Below are 27,356 nucleotides of genomic sequence, written 5' to 3'. Positions count from 1 at the left end.
TACATATGGTCTTCTGGTAAATTCGGCTTACAGCTGATCCACCAAAATACACTTTGTTTCAATAAAATTTCAACTTTTAAAACTGTTTTACACTGCTCGCTACTGCCCACCCGGTGTATTTTGGTGGCAAAAATACAGGCGAACAAGTTTTAAAGGTTGAGGTTTGGTTTTTTGTTTGAATAGGCGTTGGTTGGTGGATTATATGAATGCCGAAGTGATGCAGAACAGGTATTGAGTCACATTGTGCGAGGTATGTACTTATGCCAATAAGCGAGGGAACATTAAATTGCTGTATTTGTGAATTAAGTTTGGCGTGACATTCTCTCCCATACTAGACAGCCTGTATCGGGGTACAAAAACACTCTTGTACAACTTTGTTACAAGCTTACACCGGGTTTAACCGCGAAACCGCTGTTGGAGACATTGTAACGTTAACATTTTCATTTCAGGAGAGGACTTCAGTGTCCATGGCTGTAAATTCATTATAACTTCATTTAAAAGAAACGACATTATGAGCAGAGTGACGGCGGCTGAAGCTAAGGTGTGCCTATGTTTGGTATTAGCTACGGGACCAGTTCTGTTCACTCCAACAACACCGGGCATGCTAGCAAAGCGGGCCTTTTTCCTGTCAACTCGCGACAAAACGACACCTGAAAGACCCTGACTTACTTCCACCTCGAACTTAAAAAATAATGTAGATGAAACAGAGTTGCGAACTCACCCTCTAAAAGCCTGGAAATCAGCGAGTCGACGTCCAACTCCCCCTCCGCCATTTCTGTAGTGAACTGTGCTGTCAGGGACTCAGTGCTGCCCGCCGCAGTCTGGAGCAGGCAGGGCAGGCACCGCCTCACCGCACCGGAACGCACCGCCAGCCGCCGGGCCTCCCGATCTGGGCAATTATGCTACCTTCACGTGACTCTCGGAAACTCCACATTCTACCACAGAGGAAGAAGAAGTAGAGCGCTCAGCTGTAGCCGGACGAAACTTGGGGAATGATCAGGGAATGTTGCATCTCACCAATATGTGGATGGTCAAACACTGGTTCTGACAGGATGCCTTCCTCCATGAGTAAATGCAAATGTGAAAAATAGACGCTCAAAAGTTTGATTGCGTTGTTCAAAATCAACTTGGACAGTCTCAGAAATGGACCACTGCTTGCCTTACTGCATAACAGCCACTCCCTGTGACCCTGTGGCAGTCACTGAGGACAAATGGTGTACTTAGACATAGAGTGATCTGTTTCTAAGACCGACTAAGTCGATTTTAACAACAAAATCAAACTTTTGAGTGTCTATTTTTCACAGCATGGACCTATTAAGTCCTGCAGTGGCACATTAAAAGTGGAGAAAATGTAAGAGTGTAATTGATGATTTAGGCTAGTTAACTGATTAAAAACAAAATGCATGATGACTAAAGGGTAACCAAATAATAAAAGTACAAACATCCAACAATGAATTATTGATGTAGAATACATCCCTTTTATGATTGGCTTCCATATTCCATACACTGTAAACATCACATCTGGGAAACTCAGTTATCATACACGATTCTCACCTTCCGAATCGTATTTACCACTTTGTTGTGCTGTTTATGTACTCTCAAGTTGTGGTTTTGATATTTCCGACAGCACCTGAAGGAATCAACAGAGCCAGGGCCCTCGGCAACAGGTATTTCGTTATTCACTGTAGGCCTACGGTTACTAAAACTAGACATTTGATAACCTCATTTACATCCTTTTGCAACAATCCAATAGGCCTAGCCTACTTAGGCATATAGTTCCTATGAATTTAGGCTACTTTTAGGAGAATGATGCTCTCTACAGTTAAAGCATCATTGTTCTAATAGGCCTAAACATTTAATGGATGTAAAAGTAAATATGAAACAAAGACAAATGAGGCAAAACTGAAGGATGGAATTTAGGCTGTTATGTAATACACCCATAATTCATCCAGCTCTTTCCTCTTGTATCTAGGTCAAGGCCCAGTCAAAGAATATAGTTCAGGGACCGGTGCACAGTGCTGGTGATAGGGGAACCGACTGCAAAGGAATCTGATTTATTGGCTCACAGCGTCCCCCTCTGGCCACAATGCGCCTGGGAAGCTGAAAAGACTGAAGGTGTTCAATGTGATTTTGATTTTGAATAGAATTTCCTAAGTGAAAACCTCTGATAAAAGCAGCCACGTAGGCTACTCGTTGTGGTATAGGCTACTTGTGGTATAATTGTTTAGTGGTTGGAATTAATAGTTAATTCCTGGGGACCCTATGGAACCCCTTCAAGGACCCCTGGAGGTCCCACTGTCACAGAAGGGCATGTTCAGTTATTGTGCTTACACGTCAAAATTCGCTTAAATGGGGACAACAATTAATTTGACAAAATTAAGTTTTCATAACGTGTTTATCACTAAGTTGAGCTAATAAAACTAGTAGGGTGACAGTTAATTTGACAAAATGAAGTTGTTGTAACATGTTTATTATTTAGTTGTCATTGCTTTGCCAATGACAAGCCACACACATAGTATAGAGAAGTTATTTTTAGTGAGCAACAGATTGGAAACTTCTAGTGTGGGTTGTAATGAATGACTGTTTATAGTTAGTCGAATAGAATTAAAACAAAAAAAATGAATCAGCTGGAGCCTCTACATTTTTGAGAGCAGCTGTTTCCCCATAATAAACCCTTAGAATAAACAAAGTGTATTCTTATTAGAACTAAAGACTGGACCCCCATTCTAAAATCCTCTTCCCAGGCTGTGACTGCAGTCAAGAGTTATTTTATTGCTTCTCCCACTCACAACTTATTTTTCTGTTCCTTTAAAGTGCGTCATCGGGGTATTTCCGCACTGTTTGAGTGGGCGGTGGCGACTTGCACTGGAGAGAAACTCTGCGAAGGCGTCGCAGCTGCGTCAAGCTGGCCGGAGATAAACAGGAACCGGTGCGGTTTCGGCACTTCAGAATAAGAGCGTAAAATCTGTCACCTGTGGAAAAAAAGTATGTGAAGTGTGAACTGATTATTAAAGCTGTTATTCATTCATTGTTATGCTTTTTTAAAAATAACTTTGAATAATTTTTGATTATTTATTTGATTATTATTTGATTGATTATTTAAATTACGTTAAAATATAAGTAATAACTAATGAATTAAGACAATCAATATAGGCTAAATGAAATAAAACAACTTAACAAACAAATAAACAAGCAAATAAATAAGCAAATAAACAAACAAACAAATAAATAAATAAGTAAATCAATCAATAAATAAATAAGATTATTTCATTATTATTGCATAAAGGGGGCTTACACAACAAAAATCGCATCAAAACACTAATTATTCGATTCATCGTGCAGCGGCGATGGAGCTGCCATTCTTCCATTCTCAACATTTTGACTTTTGTTTACTCTGTATTACTCAAAAAACAAACAAAAAAAGTTGCAACATACGTTCCCAAATTAGGCATGTGTTTTTTTTACTGTTTTTTTTTTTACCGGAAAACCTGCCTCACTCTTGCATCTAGCTTCACAGCTGACGTGGGTGGAGCGAAGGAGGCGAAAGAACAGCAGCTCTGTCAAGAAGTTTGGGAGCCTGCGCTGCCGTGTTTGCGGCTGGTAATTAGTTGACAAAACAAACATCGAATAAACGGTCGTCCGGACGAAGAAAGCGTGGCTCGGACTCGGTTACAGCCATGGACGGTGAGTGGAACGGTTTTGTTTTGTGCTGTGGATGTTTACTGCGCTCACATAGTTGTAGGTGAAACTGTACAGGGAGTTGTTTTGCGCACAGGGGAAAGCCCCGCTGCCATTGAGCGCTTCGCTAACGCAGGAGGGGTCAGTCTCAATGGAGATCACTGTACACCGACAGGCGGAAATGAGACTTAGCGCTTTTAATGCAGCCGCTGTTCGGTTTCACAGTGAAATATGATCTTACGTGGATGTGGTATCTTATCGTAATTATTGCGTAATTCACCTGACATAGGGCAGATCGAACATGCCGGGTTGCCAAGAGGCCCGTTCAGATTAACACAGCATGGGGTTCCCTGGCCGCTTTAGGTGCCACAAGATTCCACTCAGAAAATCTGAGAAATTAATGTTAATTTGCTTATTAGCAAAATTGCATATATTATAAAACAAAGATCAGTTCCTTTTCTGAATTATTCGGACCCACACTTAAATTCGGCGTACATACAATCTACTCAGTAGCATTTATTTAAATAAAGTCTCAACTTTTATAACTGGCCCACACTGCTCGCAACCGCCCACCAAGGTGTATTTAGGTAGAAGATTGTGGGAATAATAGGCGAATCAATTAGCATAGTTGAAATATTAGTGAGATAAGTGCTGCTTGGGGAATTACATGTATGCCGAATTGAAGAGTGACTCTTGGAGTTAGAAACGGTCTGTCTTCATATTTTATCTCATGTGTGCTTTTGCTAAGGACATGAAATTGCCAGATTTTTTAAAATGGTGTTTGGTGTGACGTTCTCTACTAGGGCTAGGGGTTCCCAGACTTTTTCACATCAAGGACTCCCCCAAAATAGATTCACATTGTTGATAGCTATGATTAAGTATAGAATTATATCCCTGTTTATAATCTGATCAAAACAGTCATTCTCATACTGGGCCTTCTTATGGCAGTGAAATAATAGTGAAATTAAACCTATTCATATTGCTAGGGACCCCCTAGACTCCACTCTCAAGGACCCTTGGGGACCCCGGACCCTAGTTTGGGAACCACTGGTCTAGAGAGATTAATCCATATCACAGTAACACACCCAGCCACCCATTGGGGATGTGTGACAAGTTGTTTATGTTGTTAATTAACAGATAAGCACAGATCAGTTGGTTATAGCAACTTGAGTGAAAGTGACTCATACACTGGAACCCTTCTGTGGACGCTTCAGGCCTGGGAAGGTTTCAGTATGAATACTTCTGCTTCAAGTTTGCTCAAACTTGAAGTCATGCTTGAAGCCCAAATTATGGCGGTAGACATTTACTTTCACTTTGTTGATATGTAAGATTTTCATTTGTAATCTATTGATTCTGCATTTGGTTTCTTCTTGTTTCCTGTATTCAATGCATTTTTTCTGGGTTGTAAAATGGCTCCTCCCCTATCGCTGAAGCCCCTCCCACCCCTTATAAACGCTAAAGCTCAATCAATATGGCGGTAATTGCCTAGGAAGGTAAGTAGGCAAACACTGTAGTTGTTTGTGTACTTATAGGCCTTTATGCTTGGTGTTATACCAAGATCAGTTGTCCACTTTAATCTTGCATAGTATACCTTTAAGTAGGGACTGTTGGGTTTGATTCATAATACTTTTATCACTCTCTGGACAAAGACTGAGAGGCCAAGAAAAGGGGAATTTTGTGTTTTGTGAACTGTGTGTTTTGTTTGGTGGATTTATGTTGGATTTTGAATGACGAGACAATTCAGTCAGCTATATAGGCCACAGTAGGCTTTATGGTTGTTCCACTACATTCTTTCACAGTCATATGCTCCCAATATCTATATGTATCGCACTTAAAGAGAATGTCCACCCTCCATTGCTTTGGTCTGAGGCAGGGAAGCAGGCATGTTAAGACTTGGAAGGCACGTTTTTTGAAAATGAGCAAAAGCTAGTAGCCGATGGGTGGAGCTTTGACCATCTGGGCTTATATCACACCTTGCATCTCTTTATGAATCTCCACAATGCACAAAGTAAACACCTGAAACTAGAGTGCTGCACACCCTATTGAACAACTCCAAACACAATGGAAGAACAGATAGGTTCTTCACAATAAGGGGGGGTGTAATTTGACACCGATATTATACCTCGCTTGTCTTTGTTTGCTTTATTCTGCAGTTCTTCTTCTCTCCGAGCTTGGCAGGTCATTTATGATGAGCAATTATATTTAGCTGGGAAGCCCTTGTGTTCCAGCGCCCTTTGACCTTTTTGGACGCTGCACTGTCCAGTAGATTTCCACTCCCATCACGCCGCAACCGAGGAACCTTTGCCAAACCACAAATATGTGCTGGAGCAGTTCTGTTCGTCATCTGCACTGCCACTGTGTGCTGTGTGTCATGCAGATGGAGGATCACTACTTGCTACACTATTTTTTAATAAGTGTGTGAAATTTCTTTCTTCCTTTCTCTCCACCATAGGACTGTTTGGATGGGGGCAGGCCCCACTGAACCAGGGTAAGAAGCATTAATGCTATGTATGAATAATATGATTACTAATGTGATATTGACTGATTGCAAACTTTTGATGAGTAAACATTTCAAAACTCTGGTGCACTGATGACCGATGACCGAGCTATGTTGCTTTGACACGCTGACACAAGGAAGCAGTGTAGATAGTGTTGCGCAATCAGGATAGCATGCATTTTTATCTTCAAAAGTAACTGACACTGAATGGGAGCCACATGGTCTTTTTTACATGGCTATCTACTGGTATTTAAAGTAGGGATGGGACAATATATTGAAATTCAATACATCACAATACAAAAATGTGACTATATGTATCCAATATTAGCTCCATTTTATCCTGCTGTAGTAAACACAAATGAGACTTGCCCATCACAATTTCACAAGCTCTCCATCCAAATTATATTATTTGCACTTTGTAATGACATTTGTACATTCTAGTAAGCCACTGCCATTGCTATAAAGATTTGTGGCTCAGAAGTAAACATAATTCTGTGAAAAGCACCATTTGTGTTTCTTCTGCTAATATGATGAGATTGATCATTGAACAATAGTCCTCTTCGATGCTGCACTGATGCATTGATGTATAGATGCTGGTAATGCTGTTATGAAATGCTGCAATATTCCAAAACAAGAGCAGAGGGGGAGCGCACATTTTCTGCTTTATGTTGTTTTTCTTCGATAGCAGAGTAGAGATGTTTGATCCGGGAATGATCTGTTTGTCTTGAATGACTCCTCAGTGAACTGATCCTCTGTATCTCTCAATAAACACCTAAAATATCTATTCACCGCCCAGGTAATCCCTTCATAGAGATCATCGAGCAGCCGAAGCAGAGGGGGATGAGGTTCAGATACAAGTGTGAGGGACGCTCGGCGGGCAGCATCCCCGGAGAGAAGAGCAACGACACCACCAAGACCCACCCTGCCATCAAGGTGAGCCCAATGCCACTTTTACGCTGTACGTTTTCAAGCTGTGATTCATATGATTTAGGTTAGATTTCATGAAACTTGACGGATTCCTTGTGGGGGAATTGGGTCGTCGCAGTAACAGAGAATAGGATGTAGAAGAATAAGACAAATAGAGAGCAGTTAAAGAGTAACTAAATCCCAAACCAAAATCTGTGTAAAGCCTGAGATCTAATGGTAAAAAGCATGTTACTGAAATTGCCATCTGCTATTGGCTGATCTTTGGTGCCAGGTGATGTCACCATCTGTTGTACTCTATAGAAGGTGACATCACCTGGCACCAAAGTTCAGCCAATAGCAGATGGCAATTTCAGTAGCATGCTTTTTACCATTAGATGTCAGGCTTTGGGTTTGGGGTTTAGTTACTCTTTAAATTAATAATTACTACAACCTGAAAAGAATACAGCAAATACATAAGTACAGATACAGCGTCTTTGTTTACCTAAGTTTTTCCTATGAATGGCAATGTACAGTGTACACCAGGGCCTGAGATTGATTTTATCCACCAGCCACAGTAGGAGGTGACTGAATTTTGAATACAGGTTATTTATTATTTATTTGTTATACAGGTTTAGTCCTTTTTTTGAGTAATAAAAATTGTTGTTGGTTGCCTGTAGAAGTAACAAATGTACCAACCAAGGCCAAAATATACTGGCTGATCAATGGCTGGTGGCTGAGCTTCATTCCAACCCTGATTACTCATGAAGATAATGTCAAGATTATTACTTCCGCCAAGGAGGTAATGTTTTCCGTCTGTTAGCAGGATATCTCAAAAAATTGGGCACGGATTTGCACAAAACTTGGTATGAAGGGTGGTTATGGGCCAAGGAAGAACTGATGAACTTTTCCTGTCGATTGGCCAAAAGGGGGCGTGGTGGTGGGCGTGACATATCACCAAAAGGTGCATAGCTTCCTTGCGGGGTGTTGTCAGACATGGCGGATGTCTGTGCTCTACTGAGCACTGATCTGTAGTTAAATCTGTAATTATGATGAGCTATTGGAAGCTTAAACATAATGCCGTCACACAGCGAGGAGTTGGCATTATTACGTGAATATATATATATTGTATATTTGGGTAGCGGGGTGGCTAGAGAGTCTGGAGACCCCCCTTCAAGCTAAAAGCATTCTCTTTGGGGATAAATAAAGTATCACATTACATTACATTATCTCCTCCCTACAGGTGCACAACTACAGCGGTCCCTTGCGTGTTCGCATCTCGCTGGTGACCAAGAACGCGCCGCACAAGCCTCACCCCCACGAACTGGTTGGGAAAGACTGCAAACACGGCTACTATGAGGCCGACCTGCAGGAGAGACGAGTACACAGGTAGACTGGAGAGTTTGGTTGTGGTTTACATGTGACAAGGATGTCAATTGACGAAACTGGGGTATTTGCTTTATTCAAATGCAGCAGCAAACCGGTTGTTGGACAATCGGACAACCGGTTTGCTTAATTGTCGGCATTAAAAGCCTTATCTATAGTATTAGTAATATGCTAACTTTATACGTAATATATCCCTCATGGCGCTTCTTTGACAGTCAAACTGTTTGTTAGATGTGTCTGCTAGCTAACATTAGCAGTGCGTGACTTTAGCTGGTTTAAAACTGCTAATGTTGTACCCCGCAATGAAATTGGGGGAGGGACTATGGATCTGATTGGCCCAAGGTGGACATACAATTACAGCTCAAAACAAGGTGACATATTTGTTACTGACTGGCTAGACAGAGATTTTTTTTTATTTAAAAAAAAAAACTTTTTTTTACAGTATTTGTGGGGGACGACATGTTCACTGTTGCCTTGTTAAAACTAGTAGTCAGCGACAACTTGGGTTTGGAGATAAATAAACGTTAACAACATGAACTAGCTGCTAACATTAGCTAACATTATCTCAACGTCAGTCCAGTTGCTATAGCCTTTGGTTTGGACATTCTCCAGCTTTGCGTAATTCTCAACGATATCAAATGATACTTTTGATTTGAATGTTTTTTTTTGGTTTTTTTTATCCAAAGACCGGTTTAGACCCTGTTTGTCTGTGTCTATTTGTCTGTCTGTCTATCTTTATCTCTGTGTGATGAAATGCAAACAAACAAAATGTACTGCCATCCAGTGCCAGTATGTGATACAGAGTGAGGAAGCACACCGGTTTACATTAGTCATTTGTTTTTCACATCTGGGTTAACATTACATCATACATTGATTAAAGCAGTGCATTACAATCAGGGATGTAGTGGAGGGTAAATCCACCTAAACAGAATAGAGTTAGAATAGAGTTCTAGGTTGAGATAAATGCATAGTCTACATCATAGTAAGTAGTATCAAATTGATGTAAATCATATGAGATGGAGTCTTTTTAAAGGTCTAAGTAAATCACAGGTCAGTTAAAGATAGTTTTCACGTATTGTGGCGAATACTACGAGTGCAAATTAGAGAGTACATGTACCGGGTTGTGGTTTACTTTCACTCATTTTCTTTCTCACTCTCGGCCTGCTTTCAGTTTTCAGAACCTGGGCATTCAGTGTGTGAAGAAGAAGGATGTGAATGAGGCTATCACTTGTAGGCTGCAGACCCATAACAACCCCTTCAACAGTAAGTAGTCCTCTTTAGAGACGAGAATACCACACAAAGCACCTCTCACTCAACTTTCTGTGTAGTTGACTCTTTCGTTCTGTCATTATGTGGAAAGGAATTGCGCTGTGCTCTCTATCAACAGAGGTGGAAAGAGTAGCAAAATGTCCCGCTCAAATACAAGTACTGTTTTTTTTTTTTTTTGCTTTCAGAGTAAAAGTTACTGAGTAACTTTTTTACAAAATAGAACACAGTTACATATGTTTTTTTCCACCATGCTATGTAAATAGGACAAGAGGGCAGAGTTCAATATGTGATATTGCATGTTGTTATAGACTATTTTGAGCATTCTAAAACTAAGATTTTAAAAATTCATGTCATTATTTGACCTCTGGGAAGTGCAGTGCAGAAACACCACAGCAATAAGTGCTGGGCAACAAAGATGAAGACAAAATAAAAAACAAACAAGGATCTCACTGATTACCACTTGAAGTAAAAGTGTTTTTATTACAGAATTTACAAAAAGGCTATGTACAATTCTTGTTACTGTAATTAATGTGTGACTTCCACCCTTTGAGTACCAGTGTTTATGAGAGGATGTAGTGGTTTGCCAGACGCCGGTTTTGCCTGACTGTGCACCACACCCACTCTCTCTCTGCTGTGTTTCGGCTGCAGTTCCCGAGGCCAAGGTGTGGGAGGAAGAGTTTGACCTGAATTCAGTCCGGCTTTGCTTCCAGGCCTCCATCACTCTGCCTACAGGGGAGCTGTTTGCCCTGGACCCGGTGGTGTCCCAGCCCATCTACGACAACAGTGAGTGGGCAGTACCAATAGCCAGTAGCCAGTGTTATGTCTTTAAATTTGATTTTCATGCCAAGAATTCCAAGTATGCAGTGTTTCCTCCAGAATTTTAATCTTGTCAGGGTGGAAAAGTCTCTGAAACAGCATTTAGACCATCATGGGACACTAAAACTCTCAATTGAAACCCTATATCATGGCCAATATCTGAATTTTAATAGCAAACCCAATAGCAAACTGATGTATCTGTCTAGCCTTAATACATATATACACACAGCCAAGCACACACTATACGTTTCACACTTTGACCTATACACCTGCTGCAACCTTTAATTCCCCCATATATTTCTTTGTTCCTCTTTGCATGTTGACTTTTCTTGTCAGTCTGGAATCATTTACAAGAATCAGTCTGACAGTTGAAGCTGTGTCTCTCTTCCCTCCAACCATTGCTCCATATGTCTCTCTGTATGATGGCAAACGTTTGTTTTATTTCAAAGTCCTCAGAATTGGAAGTCGTCGGGGAAAACAATTCTCCGTACCATGTGCCTCATTTGCAGTTTAAATGCTTTTAGAGTGCATGTATCAACAAGGAAATTCCAGTAATTTAGCAGAGTAAATAGTGTTGTTTTTCACATCGCTGCCGTTTTTGCTCTGTATGCCTGTTTGATAGACTAGTCAGTTCAGAAACGAGCGATTCAGATCGGTAAGGTTTCAATATGTATTTCTTCCAGAAGCCTCTGACATATCTGAACAGAGCATCTGATGGCTTCTGTCCCTTTTTACTCATACAGCTGCTCCACATCCCTCTCTGTATGAATAAATGAAGAGCTTTGTTTCACATTCAAAATGAGGTATCCACCATTTGAAAAAAGCGAGGCCTACTTTTACAAAATGATTGATAGCAAAAATAAAGATTTCAGAAATTATGGCACTTTTCAATAGAACGGAATAGAAACTTTACTGTCCACATGGGGAAATCTGTCTTTGGCTTCACTGTGGTAGAATTAAAATGAGACAAGATATAGATAATACATAATCAAAAGACACGAGGACAACATTACAGAGCTTCCAGTACATATTCCAGTTCATATTTACAAAAATGTACTGCAATCCCTGTCAGAGAACTGGTAGAGAACTTCTTCACACTGTATAGCGCATGAAGCTATTTTTCTGTGAACTGGCCACAGTGTTAAGTGAATTTCACAGTAGAAAGAATGTCTTGGCTGCCAAAGTAGTTGGCTGCCTGTCTAAGTGGCTTGTAAAATTCACTTGCCAGCCACAGCCCAAATTCCTCTGCATTTAGCAGGTGTGTGGTGTTAATCTGAAGCCTCGGTGCTGTATTTATTTACGCGTTAAAGTTTTTCTCTCTCGTAGGGGCCCCGAACACAGCCGAACTGAAGATCTGCAGAGTCAACCGCAACTCTGGAAGCTGCAAAGGAGGGGACGAAATCTTTCTGCTGTGCGACAAAGTGCAAAAAGGTACGATGGGTCTGTCCAACTGTCATTCAAACACAAGTGGAATCTCATGTAAAGTAGATACTAGGTGATAGTCCAGTCCTCCACTTCAAATTGGCCTTTCCGAAGTGTGTACAGGATTCCTACACGGGTATCGAAAGTCTGGAAATGTATGGAAAAAAGGATTTGGTCATTTCCAGGTCTTGGTAAGTTTGGAAATTGCACAAAAACATTTGTAGAAGTATGGGAAAATGTTTTTGTACCATCCGAATATACATACAACTACATATTTTCTGTGGTTTTAGACTCCCGTCAAATCACATACCGTATTCTGATATTTTTATTGCTGTGAAGAATAATCTTCATCTATAGAGTGCTATGGCAGAGTTAGCAGGGACAAGATGACTATCAGTGTAAATTGAAATTTTAAATTGAAAAAAAAAATGAAACAAGCCAATACATCTACCTGCCTTATTCATTAAAAGCCCCTAAATTATGATGCTGGGTTCTCGTTGATAGGCTAAAGGCAATGAACAAAATAAAACAAAAACAAAAAAAATGAAATTGCTTTCTGGTGACGAGGAAATGGTCAAAAATTAGAATAATACATCTTTTCACATTCATCCAGACATACTGCAGTTGCAAAAGAGTAAATGTGCCGGTGAGTAGTGTATTTCATGACCTTAACATGACGTTAATTGAAGAAAAAGGTAGACTCTCCAATAAGCTGGAGCTCTTGAAACTGTTGAAACTGACCTTTAGCATTGACCTTTTTCTTTCTGACAAATAATTCCAGTCCCTCATTGCTTAAAATCTGACATAAAAGGATGTTGTTGTCAGTGATGGTGTGATATTGTTGCTGAAGACTCATTTTCACTCTTTCCAAGCTGCAACTGCCACAAATAATATGTTACTGGACTCATAATGGCAGATGTTACTCCAAGTGTTCTGGAGGTATTGAGTAGAAATGTAAAAATGAACCCGACTCGAGAACATTTTTGGCTATTTATACAAATCAATCTGGAACTACAGTACTTTACTCTTCTTGTATGAGACTTAATGACTGTTCAGTGGTACTGAAGCAAGTCCACTCAATACTTTTTTAATGTTTTAGTACCAAATGTATGCTTTGTTAAGGAGTTTATCTGATTTATTACTTATTACACCACACAAATTGACATAAGATGTGTGTTTCAAAGAAGTATGCGCTCATACACACCATACATACACACCCTTGTGAAGTGATTTTTTGGCTTCCACCATACTTTGCTGCCTGTCACAGTGTGTGGTGTGTGCAATGCAATACAATGCAATCTCATTATCTCTATTTTTCTGATGCAAGCCTAAGCCTCAGAGTTACTTTTATCTCAAACCAAAAGCTTTCTTCCTCTATTTGGATGTGCCCCACTTCTCATTTTCTCCATTGTCCAAAAAAACATAATTTACATTTCATACCCATATGCTGACAAGTAACTGCTTACCGCTGTGTTTCTGTGCCGGTTGTGTCGTAACTACACCCACGTAGCAATATATCATAATTTACTTTGAAAAGATGAGGAGGCTGAAAGTGAATCATGAACTTTGCATAGGACGACATTACAGATCAGAAAAGTTTCCAGTGAGTGGAAATGTGCTGAGATAATAAGGCCGACTCTTGAAAACTTCAGCCACCCTGCTCTTTGTAAGGATCTGAGCTCAGTTTTCATTCCCTTTTTCATTTCATTTCTTCCCTTTGAAGTATTTCTGCCTAATTAACACTCAGTTAAACAAAATAACAGGACAAGGCTGTGATCACATTGGACGCTTCTTTGAAGGCACGTGCCTTTTTTTCACTTAGTTTTGGTAGTTTGGTCGTGGCAGGCACGTGTCTTCTTCAAACTTTGGGCCCTTGGCTGCAAGTTGAACCTGTCTAAGCTGCGTCACACAGACGTCAATGCGAAAATAACCCTTAAAACTGTCTCTATCTAGCTCTTGGACGAGATGATGAAACTCGGTGCTCTGTTCTCCCTTGGAGGATATCATGTACCCATAGCCACTGCAAGCGGAGCAATCACTAACTTTCTCTCGTCCATTTTTATTTTCATCATTATCCTCTTTTTTACTTGAGGTTAGCCAGCTAAAGCTAATTAGATATCTTGCAAGTTGTCAAACGAGAATGACGCAACGCTGCTTGTGCCCTTTGAGCTTTTAATCTACTAGCGATGCTCACAGCTGAGTTTTGCATTTAAGCAGGAGAAAAGAAAAAAAGTCTCCGATCTGTTGCCTCTCTTTTAGCCTTTACCTTAACGTAAACGTAACTTTCTCCTCGCTTTTCCCCTCCCCCCTGCAGAGGACATCGAGGTGCGTTTCTTCCAGGACTCCTGGGAGGGAAAGGGCACTTTCTCCCAGGCCGATGTGCACAGGCAGGTGGCCATCGTGTTCCGCACGCCGGCCTACCGCGACACCAACCTCACTGAGCCCGTCAGAGTCAAGATGCAGCTCCGCCGGCCCTCTGACCGTGAGGTCAGCGAGCCGATGGACTTCCAGTTCCTGCCCTCTGACCCAGGTAAGATGAGGTGTTCCTGAGAGCACTGGACATTTGTCACTTTAAAGATTAAATTGTTGAGGAACTACAGGTCAAATCTGGGTTGTTTGATATCACTCTTACCACTGTTGCCCATATAGATGAATACAGGCTGATGGAGAAGAGGAAGCGAACTGGAGATATGTTCCAGAGCCTGAAGCTGGGGACGATGCTGCCTGGCGGTTGGTTGATGAGAATTCTTTTTTTTTTTTTATATCATTCTGCCATAAAGTAATAAAATCACAGTGATTTTCAGGGTTCGTTCTGTAATGTAATGGTGTGTGTGGGAATTTCAGTGCCCATTCCACCAGAGAGACGGCCTATAAACACTGCCAGGAGAACAGTCACAGCCAAGCCTCCGTCAATGAATGTACAACCTGGTAAGCATTTCAGTGTCTTAGTCATAAGCTCTATTCACACAGGACCAATATAACCTGGGGACGTCCTGTGATTTGTAATAACTGCGGAGATCGGCAGCGATTTTAATCCTGTGTGAATCTGCCATGTCTGCAATTTATAAAGTAAACCTTTCAGCACAAATTACCTACCATATTTTGGTGAAAATAGAGGTCCCCTGATGATACTAATCCCGTGTGAATCCAACTCTCGGTAATTTCAGACATAATTTGTTTTTGCCGTGGCATTTCTTTTCCTTCCTCTAGATCTGTCATTTCCATCCTCCTCCTGTTATGAGAAATGGAGGCAGTAGTTGAATCTATAGAGGAAGGATTTGCTTTGCTAAATCAGGAAGGGACTAATTGTAAAATCTTTTTATACCATTGTATCCGGTACACCAGTGAATTTCATTACACTGCGCGAATGCGTTCTTAGAAAGGTTGAGGGGTGATTCATTAATTTCATGAGGTCCAAACATAATACTAGTCCTGTGTTAATAGGGCTATAGCTTGGATATGCAGGTGCACTTGAAGGACAAACTCATTGAACAATAAACATGAACTGAAGGGTCATCTGTGGATTGTAGGTAATATTCTGCATAGAGACTATATCATACTGCACAGAATGGAGGTAGTGGAACTGCAGACGAGTTGTTGTGTTGTCTCCAGCAGGTGTGAACCCGGTGGTGCCCCCTAATGGCGGTGGAGTGAAGCCCCAGCCCTCCTACTCTTACCAGCCAGGCCAGCTCTTCTCGGTCCAGCCCAAGGTGGAGGCCTCCCCCTCCGTCTCCACCACGACTACCAGCCAAACGTGGAAGTTCATGGAGAGCCTGACCCTGGACCCCCAGCCCAAAGCCACTCCAGTGCCCGGCTACGTCCTCAGCCAGGCCCCAGCCTCCTCCACCACCGTCAACCAGGACTACTCAACCGTCAACCTGTCGGACCTGCACGACTTCTTCCCCACCTTCTCTACGGCCGCCGCCGTCGCAGAGCCAGTGGTTTCTCAGGCGAGCGCAGCCTCTTCGCAGCCCGGCTCCTCCTTCGCCCTCCAGGGCTCCCAGTTCCGGGTGGACGCCCCGCTGGTGGACGATGACATCCCGGAGTTCCCTAGCTTTACCGAGGGCCAGGTCACGGGCACCCTGGACAGTCTCGACATGGATGATTTTGTGGACCTGCTGAACCCGCGGCTCATGGGCGAAGGCGGAAACAGCGTCTCGATGTTGGCTCAAGCTTCATGCCATCAAGCTGCCCTCGCTAGCTCCTCCACCGCTGCCCAGAACAATGCGGTGTCCCAAAACCCCTCCGACCCAGCCAGCGCACCCGGGAGTACCTGGATGAACTACCCCAACAGCATCGTCAGCCTGCTCCAGAATGAGGGCATGATTGACAGCTCACCCAGCAACGCCAGCCACCGTGTTGTCTTGGATGACTTTGACGAGTTTATGTCGGCTGATGATGATCGTCTTATTTCCATTTTGAATAGCGGAACCCAAGCCGGTTTTGTGTCAGGACACCCGACTTAGAGGTTGTCTATATGATTTTTCTTCCTTTTTTTTTTTTTTTAATTGATGTATTTATAAGCCCAGTTCATCAGACCACTTGCATCTGTCCTTTTACCCTTTTGGGACTGAAACCCCTTCAGATTTCTTTTGTTGTTACATAAGACAAAAAAAGGAAATGTGGTAGACATGAAGGGCTGGCTCAGACAGAATGCTGCAAAATTGCTCAATGTGGACCTGCTTATCGAAATACCACAAAGACTCTTGATGGTATTTGATGTGGACAGACTTGAGTCGTGGGCGGCCCTTGTTTTTGTCTTCGACAAATGATAAAAGGCTGAACATCATCAGATTTCATACCGCTTGTTTAACGTACTACTTTTATTGACAGTTGTACTTAATGTTTAGCATAAATGCTTAACATCCTACACCACTATGTCAGCCTGATGGTGCAAGATTTTCCACAAAGAAAAATGTTTCTTTCAAAAAGACAATACAAGAGACGCATTGCTAAATATATTGAATGTTTTCCTGTTGGACCATTCTCTTCTGGAACATGTGAAGCATGTTTTTATACTGTCATAGTATAATCTTGTATAGCTCTGGTCAGTGTTAACATTAAGTGACCACTGCCTAAGTTTAATAGCCTGCCTTTTTTTAAAAAAGGGGCTAGTATTTCTCAGTAGAGGAATACTTTCTTTGAAGCTCAATGGGTTTTTTTTTCCAGTACACAATCAAACCTGGAGGGAAGCCCATGCAGATATTGTCGTTTGTCATATTGCCTTTTTGTTGAATAACCCCCATGCATTAGACACTCTGGAAATTCAGAGCATTCGAGATGTTTTCTGGAGGTCACCAGTAACTGTTGTAACACAGTTGTCTTGTAGATGTGCCTTTGTTGAGCTTCTCAACAAAATGTAGTTTTATCACCTTGAGAACCAAATATAATGAAGGTCTATATGTAAATAATGATCAGGAAACGAGCATAATTAGTGAATGCACGCTCACAGCAGAGCAAATAAGATTCATGCATCACTCTCACTTAATTGTAACACGTGTCATCTATATCATTGTCTGTCAGTATCATTTCTTTCATCTATCTCTCAGATTATCTCAGATTTCACTTCTACAGTTATTTCATGAACAGTAGCCGCAGTTTACAAACTTAACTGTTTCAGACCTGTAGGCCACCTTGCTGTGCTCTGTAGTCAAAGCTACCTTATTGAAAACAGATGAATGTCTTGGCTAATATTTTGTACTAGTATAAAATGAGCAAAATTAAATACTATGCAAATTTTGGTGTAATGAGTGATTGTTTATTCTGTCACAATCCAAAACACAAGAAACACAATAAAATCACAGCATGTAAGACGCTGGCTTCAAAAGTAAACTTTATTTGGCAATTTTGTAGTAACGGTTCAGTACAAAGCAAAAATTAAAGCCAAAAGAATGAGACAAATGGTTACATTATCAAAAAAAAACAAATGCTTCACAAGATGCATTGCAAATTTTCCTCCATTTGTATAAAAAAAAAAAAAAAAAGGATTTGTTCAGCCCCCTGTCAACCAGGTAGGTGTTAGTGTGAACAGAAACACCAGCATGTCAAAATTCTGGCTCATAGACACAATATCATATTGAGAAATAAGAAAAAGGAGATTTTTACTGAGAATATTTCAAGTCATTAAGAATTACTTTCTTACAGCATGAGCAGACAAGATTGAAACAAGAGCTTTTGTGGTTTCTGTGCCAAAAGGAAGAACTTGACATCAAAATTCAACCACTGACAATCAACAAAACTATTTCAAGTCAGTGAGTTGTACTGCGCCACCCACTGCATGGGATCACTTGAAGTGCCTCTCCTCATATACCTTTCCTCCAACACTCTCCTCTTGTTCTCTCAGGCCTACGTGACTTCAAGATTGGTGACTTTGTTGAGAATGTGGGAGCGTCGGGGTACACACTCCAGGTCAAATTTGCTCTCATATATGGTTGGACAGAGCTTCCAGCGGTTGTTCCGGTAGATTCCCAGGTATGTGTACACGTCCGGCTTGTAGGAAAGAAGGCACTTGACCCCCGTGGCACGAATGACCGAGTCCAGCCTCATAACCTCGTTCTCGTCCGCGAAGTTCTGGTTATAGGCGCAAATGACCTGCTTGCCTTCTGACTTGGGGTCATAGGGGCTCACTTTGACCAGGGAGATCTTGCCGTCCAGGGCCGCTCTGGCCACGCACTCCCAGGCGTGGTCCAACTTGAACCCGGAGTCCAAGAGCATCAGCCATTTCCCCGAGAGCACTCCGTGGTTCAGGGCCAGCTCCTTCACCGTCTGGAAGTTCACCGGCCGGCTGCTGGCCAACAGTCTCTCCCAGCTCTCTTGGAGGCCGGCGACATCCCCACTACCGGGGCAGTGGTCGGGGCCCAGCACAGCGATCCACCCCACGGGGCCTTTACCGCCATCCTCGTCACCGAATCGGGATACTTGGGAGGGCCTGTTGCTCTCCAGCCAGCCGTCAAACTCGGCTCTGGGAGTTCTTCTAGAGTCAAATACAATCCAAGGGTCCATGTCTGCAGCCATGGCCTCAGCAGCATAGGTTTCAGCAGGGAAGCCATCATGGTTCTCCAGCTCGCCCTCTACAGGAGCCTCTCCCTCCTCCATGGTGCTGTCAATGTGAGGGTATTAAATAAGTCCTATGTGGGGTTTTCCTGTTGAAGGGAACAGGTGTAGTGCATTAACATGTGTAATACATTTTGTAACTACGGGTAAAGCTTATGTTTACAGTTTGTATTTGGTTCTCCCTGCAGTCATAACAAGGAACTTGCTTTCTTTATTACAGCTAAGAAGCCATGCCCATTTTCACTGAGTTTCAAACATAACGTTGGCTGAAATGTATTTTCAAATTAGGACAGAGGTATTAGTAGACAGCTGGATCGCTTGCTGATGTTTACTACTGCTGTTAGCTAACGTTAGCCTGCTGATGTTTACTACTGCTGCTAGCTAGCCTGCTGATGTTTACTACTACTGCTAGCTAGCTGCAAGTCAGCTACAGTAGTACGTTAGTTAACGTTAATCTCCTCGCTTACTGTATTAAGGCTTACCAAAGGGCGATTCGTTTCGTTCGTTTAAAATTATCATACAGTAAACATGTAAACACTTACAGAAGACAGGTGGAATTGTTAGGCTCCGGTCTTGAGTTAGCTAGCCGGCTAGCTAGCCATTTTACCAATCCTCCATGTTTGGTCTGACAATTTTGAAGAAACTTTATTTATAGCCAGCTGTTAAACAGAGATAAAACAAAGTTTGCATGCGGATCACTGCAAAACTCACACTTTTAATCACAAAATAGGAAGTTACATTGTTAAATATCTAAATACGACGAACATTTTCTGACCAACTGAACCTGGTTAGTCCGCCCAACAAATAAGCTGCTATCAGTTCAATGAATCTCTTCCGCACAAGCCAAGCCCCATAATGTTGCGCCCTCTTGCATGGATGGGTCGGTATAACAAACACGATTCAAATATCTGGCAATTTAATGTTGCCTTCTTATCAGCAAACGTACACAAGCCGTAGAACATGATTTAAGAGGTTTTACGAAGCGCTAGAGTCTTCTGGTAAATTCGGCATACAAATAATCTAGCAATTAGCACTATATATCGATAAAAATTCAACGTGTATGTGTGGGTTGTAAGCGAGTAATGTGGACCCATTCTAAAACTTGATTTCTTAAATTTTGCTCGGTGGATGACATGTCGCATTTACCAAAGTACCCTGCGATTCGCAAATGGCCGTGTGTCACGTTCTATAATGTGTATATGTTCGCAGAGATACAAGGACACATTAAATTGTTACATTATTGAATGGACTTCGTTACATTCTCCCCATACAAGAGAGAACGGAACGTTATCGGAGGATAGCACAAACCCAACGGCACTGAGACCCTGCGGAACCAAGCTGCCTACCAGGCAACAGGGAACAAGTGACGACGACGTGCTAACGAGCTAGCCGGATAGCTACAGCTATCTGGTGTGTGCGTGGTGGGGGCGATTTATATACAATCTAAAATAATAATCTAGAATATATTATATTTTATTTTAAGTTATCCATCCAGGTCATTTAATAATGCCCAGCAAAAAGAAGAAATACAACGCCAGATTCCCTCCGGTAAGTCTACAGTTTCCTGAACCGGTGCTACTACTAGCCAACTGTATGATAGAAAGCTAACTTTAACTAGCTAGCTTGAGTGGGATTCGGCCTGTCTGGTTGCCTAGCGAGCTAACAAGCCAACTAGCTAACGTTGAGCCTTTTAATACCAAAATGTGAATTGCAGTTGTGAGAAGTACATGAATGCCATATGAGTTTCAGTGAACTAGCTAGTTTACAAGCCAATGCTTGTCAGTGAATGTTCAGGGCGGGCGAAGTAGCTAACGTTAGTTAGCTAATTTATGTTGTTTTTAGCAAGATTAGCTAAGTGAGACACGTTAGCCAGTTAAAACAATCTATGGTGTTGGGGCTGTATAATTAGCAAACTATCAAGGAGGTCACCACAGTGCTCACTGTACAGACAATCTGACCATTATGACGGGAATGAATGGTCATAAACTAACTATGCTATGAGAGCCCTCTCTTCATGATCCAGACCTTTCAAAACTATGTTGCATTGCACTTTGTTCCTGTGCCATCTGTTTCCATCAGGGCCTTGGGTCGTTGATCAAACATTCTGGATCATGGCAATAAGCTGTCTATGAAGTTATGGCCTGTTTACACGCATATACACACTGCACACACACAGCGCTGACCCTTTTCTCATTACAGGCGAGGATTAAGAAGATTATGCAGACTGATGAAGAAATAGGCAAAGTGGCTGCAGCAGTACCTGTTATTATTTGTATCCTTTCTGCCTCCTACTTTCATCATTTTGCAAGCTCCAGTGTTTCGCTCAATGCTTTACTTTGGGGATTGATCTATATATAGGTGGATTCTTTGAGGTATGCTCTGATACAGTACAGGCTAAAATATAGTATTGTATGGGAGAATCTCACTAAAACTAAAATCTGAAAGAGCCATGTTATTGTGTCAGAAATCACAGCAACTGCATGTATGTTGTTCATACATAGAATGATGTTAGATCTCATTCATTTTGTCAAGGGACCTCAAACTAATGGCCTGAGTCAACCAGATGTTCACTGTAATGATGTTATTGTGTCAAGATCAGCCTATTCCATTAAAGCCAAGCAAGCTTTTCTTTTTCTTTTCAACATTTTAATTTTCAAAATTTTCAGTCTCAATGCTGTTGCTAGGCTTTGCAAGTGAATCTATTATTATTATTATTTTGATAGAACATAGGTCTGCTGTGCCGTACTTTCCTTAATTCAGACATCAGCGAGAGCCCTGGAACTTTTCTTGGAATCGCTGCTTACAAAAGCCTGTCAAGTCACCCAGTCTAGGAATGCAAAGACAATGACAACGTCACACCTGTAAGTTTTTCTCAGTGTGTGTGTGTGTGTGTGTGTGTGTGTGTGTGTGTGTGTGTGTGTGTGTGTGTGTGTCTAAAGAAAGGAGCCTGGTCCATGTTGCACTGTAAAATTAATGATGATGATGGATTGTTCTGGGTGTTCAAAACATCCTCTGCTGAATTCATTGTGGCATAGGTGTGAATTCAGAACAGGATATCGTATTAAAACGAATTTCACTGATACTGCAGTTTCAATATGACTTTCAATACAGTTGAAGTGCAGTTTTAGGTCTGCATTTCCTTTTGATTTAGCTTAAGACACTTTGAGTCACCCTATTATGTGGTATATTTAGTGAATACGTGCTTCACTGAGCAGATTTACAACAGATGACCAAATCCCTTGTATTTCAAAGCATTTCTTGCCTTGAGTAAGATGTATCTGAGAATCTCACTGTGACTCACTGATTGTGCGTGTTGTTAAAATGAATTTTAAAATGCCCATATATCGTTTGTTAGGATGTAGATGTCTATTGCTTATCGCTTATCAACTTAACGTATCTGCTGATAGGAGGGAATCTTGCTTTACGTTTCTTGATTAATGCCATAACACTTTCTTGTTTTCATAGCACTCTGAAGTATCTGGCTACTTAACTTACTAAGGAATGTTCACTTATTTCACTGTTGCACTTACTGTGAGTCACTCTGGATAAAAGCGTCTGCTAAATGCCTAAATTGTAGGCTAATTGTTATACTGCAGTATCAATTCCTATTGTTCAGAATGTGCGTTCATCTGTGCAAAAGGCAATGTACTGAGTAAAAAGTGTGTGTTTGCAGAAAGCAGTGTATTGAGCTGGAGCAACAGTTTGACTTCCTGAAGGACCTAGTGGCGACAGTGCCAGACATGCAGGGTGAAGGGGAAGAGAACCACACCGAGGGGGGAGGCGACAAAGTCCCTCGCAGGTACATCTCACACACACACACACACACACACACACACACACAGTTGGCCAAATTAAATTTAGGCCTACTGTTGAATATTAAGTGTGCTGAAATTCTCTCATATTCCATCATTGCAGCCCTAAGAAACTTGAGGCCAACTTTGTGAATTTTCACAGCCTCGGTGTGATGATACAATATAGTATCAATGAGAAGAACACTGTACCTTAATGGCGTGATGTTTACTTACGCATTTACACTATCTGCAATTTTCCTCCAGCAATCCTCCCTAGCCTTGGCAGCAGCAACACTGTTACTTTACACTGTTATGTTTTTGTATTGCTCATATTTATTCATTACAGTTTGTTTGTGAGAGAAGGACACAAACATTTCTTTCCCATACTCGCTTTTACAATCGACGTGTTGAAATAGCCGGCAGCATATGTTTACATAATCCCACAATTAGCCTATTTATAGTGTATTGTTTTTATTGTTTGATTATTTTATTATTTTCAATCATTTTTATTGCTTCTTTTTATATTGTAGTTATGGGCTTATATGACATTTTCTTTTCCCCACGGCGATCAATAGTTTCTTATCTCATATTCTCATATCTCTTAGTTATCTCATATTAAATACACTGTTCTGGGTCTGTCCATGTTGCATGTGATTGGCTATTTGTTACAAACCCCGCCTCTTTCATGTGAACGCGCTCATAGCTGGATAGGTAAATCTTTTTTCTTAAATATGAATCACCAGGCACCGTTGCATGTTATTACGTGACTTTTCGTTCTCGCTTTCCCCCCAGAGGTCGAAAACCAGGGTCTGGCCGCAAGAACGGAGGAGCCGGCTCCAAAGGCAAGGACAAGAAGCTGTCAGGCACCGAGTCGGAGCAAGAGGTGGGGATTGATTTGCATGCAGAGGCCATTGGCTGTCTGCAGACAGTGATTTGTGTGCGCGTGTGAGGTGAGGTGGCACCGGTGATGGATGAGGGGTGTGGGTTTCGCTCACTGTTAGCTCACTGTTGTGTTCATTGCGATGGGAACAGGATGACTCCGAGGACAGCGAGACAGACGGGGACGAGGAGGACGGCTCTCAGTCAAGCACAAACCTGCAGCCTGCTTCCAGGTTCCATAGGTACGGACATAACCACCCCCGCTCCTCACACACACACACACACACACACACACAGTTCTACTGACACACTAGAACTACAACAATTTGTCGACGATGTACGTATATTCGTCATCGATTACGTCGACCATGAATATTGATTGATTTGCATATAATTGATGTAATTTCATATTGAAAGTGGCTGTTGCAAGCCCAAACCCCAAGTGTACTTACGAGAATACAACAAAAACAAACAGAAGTATTACAGTATTGTAAACAGAAAGCCAGTGATGTTTTGTTCATTGTACATACAAAGCTGAAATGACACATCACAGCAGGAACTGCCATGTTCAAACACAGGGTGTCTGCAGGTCCTGATAAAGGCTTGAAATGACTTCAGTGATGTTATGAATCATAATTACATCTAAACTCGAGGCCCCCTCTAGGAATACAGTTGAATATAGCGTTTTAAGTCAAATTTTCAAAGTCTTTATTAAAATATTTTTGTTTCTTGGGTGCTGTTTTTTCTGGTGAGAAATTAGAACCTATACTGTAATAGGTTTACAGAGTATAGTCAGTAATAACTGCCATTAAAATTATATTAATTAATTAAATTAAACTTAAACACCTGGGAACAGCTGAATTGAAAAATCCCATTTGAAATTGATGCACACAACGGTGCAGTAGTATGACAAACATTATTCAAGCTAGGCTATATGAAATGATTAGTTAATTAAATAATTGACAGGAAGCAATGCCCTCTTTGTGGCAGGAAGCAAGGGGGTTTATGGGAAATGTGGTCTTAATTTGGAGAAACACTAGCACTAATTATACCACTGGCACAAGATAGAGGCTACCAATTGGTCTCAATTGTTTATCGTAATTGTACCAAGGTATCACAATTAATTTGACAATGATATACTGATGATTACAAAAATGCTATGCATAGCACCTTCAGCATATATTTATTGGGTTTTTAATTTTCATTTGTAAATGTAGTTACAAATACTTACAAATTTATTTAATTTAAAATTGTACAGAAAAAACAGCTGAGCAAGATATTACAATAAAACTTAGAAACAAGAAAGGACAAGTAGGAGACAACTAAGAACTATGGGGAAAGAAATCATAAAAATGGTCAAATAAATCAGTAACAAAAGGATCATTTGATGCGGCCCTAACACACACACGCACAAAGTTGCACACATAATAACAAGATAATAGATCCTATTAATGGCATTATTTGGCTTCCTCTGATCCTTGCATGACATTCTTGGCTAAATTTTTATTTTAGCCTCGACAATCAGCAGAAGTCTTTGCTAAAATCCCTCTGCTCTGTGTTTCTGTCCTAACGCCTGGTTCCCACCTCTTCTGCCTGTACACCCCCACCCCCCACCCCCTTACAGCCCAGACATGCCCCCCCAGTACCTGCACATGGGCAACATGGTGCCGATGGGCGGCGCGGCGCCAGCGCAGCCCCAGGGCGGCATGGCCTTCGCCCCCCACCCCTCCATGATGAGCGTCGCGCCGCCGCCGCCGCCCCCCGCCCCCGTGCCGCACAAAAACGAGGAGGACGACGACGACGACGAAGACTATGACTCTTAGCTCCTTCTCCCCTTTTCCCCACACCACCACACACACACACACACACACACACACACACACACACTTTTACCTTTCATTTCGATTTCTTGAGTTGTTCTTACGGCGGCTGAAAGACTCTTTTCATCGCAGCCTGCCAACAGAAAAAAAGCCCACGACAGACAAGACCGCCGCCGCAGAAGACCGATAACTGGTTGTATATTATGTGTTTTAATTTTCATTTTTTTAAAAAAGAGAACTTCTTATTTTATTGTCGAGGAGAATCCAACCAGGATGTTTTTTAAGAAGTCAGTCTATTCTATTTTGACTATTAAAACGGCAGTCGTCAAATGTTTTGCCACGAGCCCCTCAGACAGGACAGGATTGGTTTGTGTTGCCTTGTAAGGTTTTTTTTTTTTTTTCGCACTTTTGTTTCTTTCTCAGTCCTCTGTATTTGACATCAGTTGTGAAAAAGAACATATCACTCCTCGTCACTCAAACCCTCAGGTTGGTTAAAAAAAGAATAATAATAATCATAACTAGCTAAAGCCTTATAGCCTTTGACGCTGTACGTGCAAAGGCGACTGTTCAAGATGAGTTCAGGGCAACAGCTTATAAAATATTTCGAAAGTGTTCAGCACTTGTCTAAGGGAAAGGAATCCCAGGTCATCGTTTCATAAATGAAGTGTTATGAATTGTTATGAATTGGCTATTAAATACCGCTGTTCAGATGTGGGCCCTACTTCCCCGGCTTTGTTGCAACTTGCTAGTAATGGCTGTAATGTAAACAAGGAAGCAAGTGTATTGTATTTTTTACTATCGGTTCGCTCACTGCAGCATTCTCAATTAGTTTTTTTTCTTTCCATTTTTAATTCACGTTTTTATGAAAAAACTGTACCCCTTGGTAGAACTTCAACCATATCCGCATGCAGATAATTCCGATGTTATGTTTGCTTGTTTTTCAACACTGTCAATTAGAGAAAATGGTATTATTTTGTACTGCCATCGCCCCGCCCACGCAACTCCCCATCTCTATTGATGACAGAGACATCTGTGCTGGCCCACGCCCATCAGAAGTATACTGTGACTCTCAACACCATAACTTTGTTTTTAAAGTTGTTTATCTCCTTCCTCCTCCCCTAATTTCTATTCTTTTCAAATGTTTAGGTCACCCCTCTTCTCCCCCCTCAAATCTTCTATTTTGAATAATTTTCTCCTTTTGTTTGTATTCATTGTTTTTTTTTTTTCTTCCTCTTTTAGATTGTTTTAAATGTATCCCTTGAAAGCAGAGAGATATAGGGCTCCCATTTATGTGTCAGTCTCAATATGAAATGTTTCAGAATAGACTGTTGAAATTGACACTGTATTGTAAACTTTTAACATTCTTTTTATTTTGTATGGGTGAAATAAAGTTCAGATTTCAATAAAAAAAACTCAATACCTTTTTTTTTTTTTTTTTTTTTTTTGGCGGGGTTTGTTTTTGTGTCTTGGAGATGAGCGGGGTGGAGACGTTCCCCATCGGGCGAATCTGTGACGGTGTTCACCTCTTTTTTTATTTTTTATTTTTTTTAAACAGTTGTTTGTTTACCGGCTTTGGGAGGGCAAAACCTGAATCCAAAGCAAAACATTTCACCGTGCTTTCCCTCCTTGAGGCTTCGCTTTTGCATTTCACAGCAGCGGAACGCGTCCTTTGTAGTCCCCAACCCCGGCGCTTTGCCTTCGCTGCACCTTTCTTTTTGATATTTCCATTGAATGCATTTGTTTTTTTTGTATTTTTGCAGAGTGAGGGAAACAAAAAAGGAAAAGTTTCCCATGGATGCAGCTCAGGTAGAGTCGCTGCCCCGTGACTCATGCAACCTCAAA

The 27,356-nt window shown here is 41.4% G+C and overlaps 4 protein-coding genes across 6 annotated transcripts in view; 2 read left to right on the top strand and 2 right to left on the bottom strand.

Moving 5' to 3' along the window:
* LOC139930355 (serine/threonine-protein phosphatase PP1-beta catalytic subunit) overlaps window positions 1–857 on the bottom strand; it is a 19,559-nt gene extending 18,702 nt beyond the window's left edge. Inside the window, exon 1 of the mRNA XM_071923507.2 lies at window positions 722–857. Within this exon, the coding sequence (XP_071779608.1) occupies window positions 722–773 (52 nt within the window). The 5' untranslated portion in view covers window positions 774–857. The remainder of the gene's footprint in view (window positions 1–721) is intronic.
* c23h11orf68 (chromosome 23 C11orf68 homolog) overlaps window positions 1–19,698 on the bottom strand; it is a 24,340-nt gene extending 4,642 nt beyond the window's left edge. Inside the window, exons 1-2 of one of the 2 annotated variants that reach the window (XR_013503906.1) lie at window positions 19,567–19,698; window positions 17,880–19,113 (exon numbers count right to left, since the gene is read on the bottom strand). Coding sequence is in view for 1 of the 2 variants with exons in the window: in XM_071923518.2 (XP_071779619.1) it covers window positions 18,317–19,066 (750 nt within the window). In the remaining variant the exon portion in view is untranslated. Of the gene's footprint in view, window positions 1–17,795; window positions 19,114–19,566 lie in introns of those variants that run through there. The other variant, XM_071923518.2, reaches the window with a different exon arrangement.
* On the top strand, window positions 3,474–17,784 carry rela (v-rel avian reticuloendotheliosis viral oncogene homolog A). 2 transcript variants are annotated; one of them, XM_071923509.2, is made up of 11 exons: window positions 3,474–3,684; window positions 6,131–6,166; window positions 6,972–7,108; window positions 8,322–8,467; window positions 9,636–9,727; window positions 10,382–10,516; window positions 11,876–11,980; window positions 14,286–14,501; window positions 14,621–14,701; window positions 14,816–14,899; window positions 15,587–17,784. In XM_071923509.2, the coding sequence occupies exons 1-11, from the start codon at window positions 3,678–3,680 to the stop codon at window positions 16,435–16,437; spliced, it is 1,890 nt and encodes a 629-aa protein (XP_071779610.2). In that variant the 5' UTR covers window positions 3,474–3,677; the 3' UTR covers window positions 16,438–17,784. The 2 variants fall into 2 exon arrangements, with proteins under 2 accessions (XP_071779610.2, XP_071779609.2); XM_071923508.2 differs by having other exon boundaries at window positions 15,584–17,784.
* A 696-nt stretch (window positions 19,699–20,394) lies between the features above and the next one.
* drap1 (DR1-associated protein 1 (negative cofactor 2 alpha)) lies at window positions 20,395–25,972 on the top strand. The gene is made up of 7 exons (XM_071923517.2): window positions 20,395–20,572; window positions 21,224–21,296; window positions 21,792–21,885; window positions 22,698–22,823; window positions 23,608–23,698; window positions 23,848–23,936; window positions 25,319–25,972. The coding sequence occupies exons 1-7, from the start codon at window positions 20,531–20,533 to the stop codon at window positions 25,515–25,517; spliced, it is 714 nt and encodes a 237-aa protein (XP_071779618.1). The 5' UTR covers window positions 20,395–20,530; the 3' UTR covers window positions 25,518–25,972.
* Window positions 25,973–27,356: the final 1,384 nt, after the last annotated feature.

The sequence above is a fragment of the Centroberyx gerrardi genome, chromosome 23, assembly GCF_048128805.1.
Source record: "Centroberyx gerrardi isolate f3 chromosome 23, fCenGer3.hap1.cur.20231027, whole genome shotgun sequence".
Lineage (NCBI taxonomy): Eukaryota > Metazoa > Chordata > Actinopteri > Beryciformes > Berycidae > Centroberyx > Centroberyx gerrardi.
Note: the sequence above shows the minus strand (reverse complement) of the source record. Positions and strands in the feature narration are given on the sequence as shown.

Excerpts from the sequence above, each read along its gene's own strand:
- rela (XM_071923508.2), top strand. Across the intron at positions 6,167-6,971 it reads GCAGGCCCCACTGAACCAGG|GTAATCCCTTCATAGAGATC; the intron begins GTAAGAAGCATT and ends TTCACCGCCCAG. Across the intron at positions 10,517-11,875 it reads CCAGCCCATCTACGACAACA|GGGCCCCGAACACAGCCGAA; the intron begins GTGAGTGGGCAG and ends TCTCTCTCGTAG.
- drap1 (XM_071923517.2), top strand. The coding sequence starts at position 20,531 with ATGCCCAGCAAAAAGAAGAAATACAACGCCAGATTCCCTCCG. Across the intron at positions 21,886-22,697 it reads ACAATGACAACGTCACACCT|AAAGCAGTGTATTGAGCTGG; the intron begins GTAAGTTTTTCT and ends GTGTGTTTGCAG. Across the intron at positions 22,824-23,607 it reads GGCGACAAAGTCCCTCGCAG|AGGTCGAAAACCAGGGTCTG; the intron begins GTACATCTCACA and ends CTTTCCCCCCAG.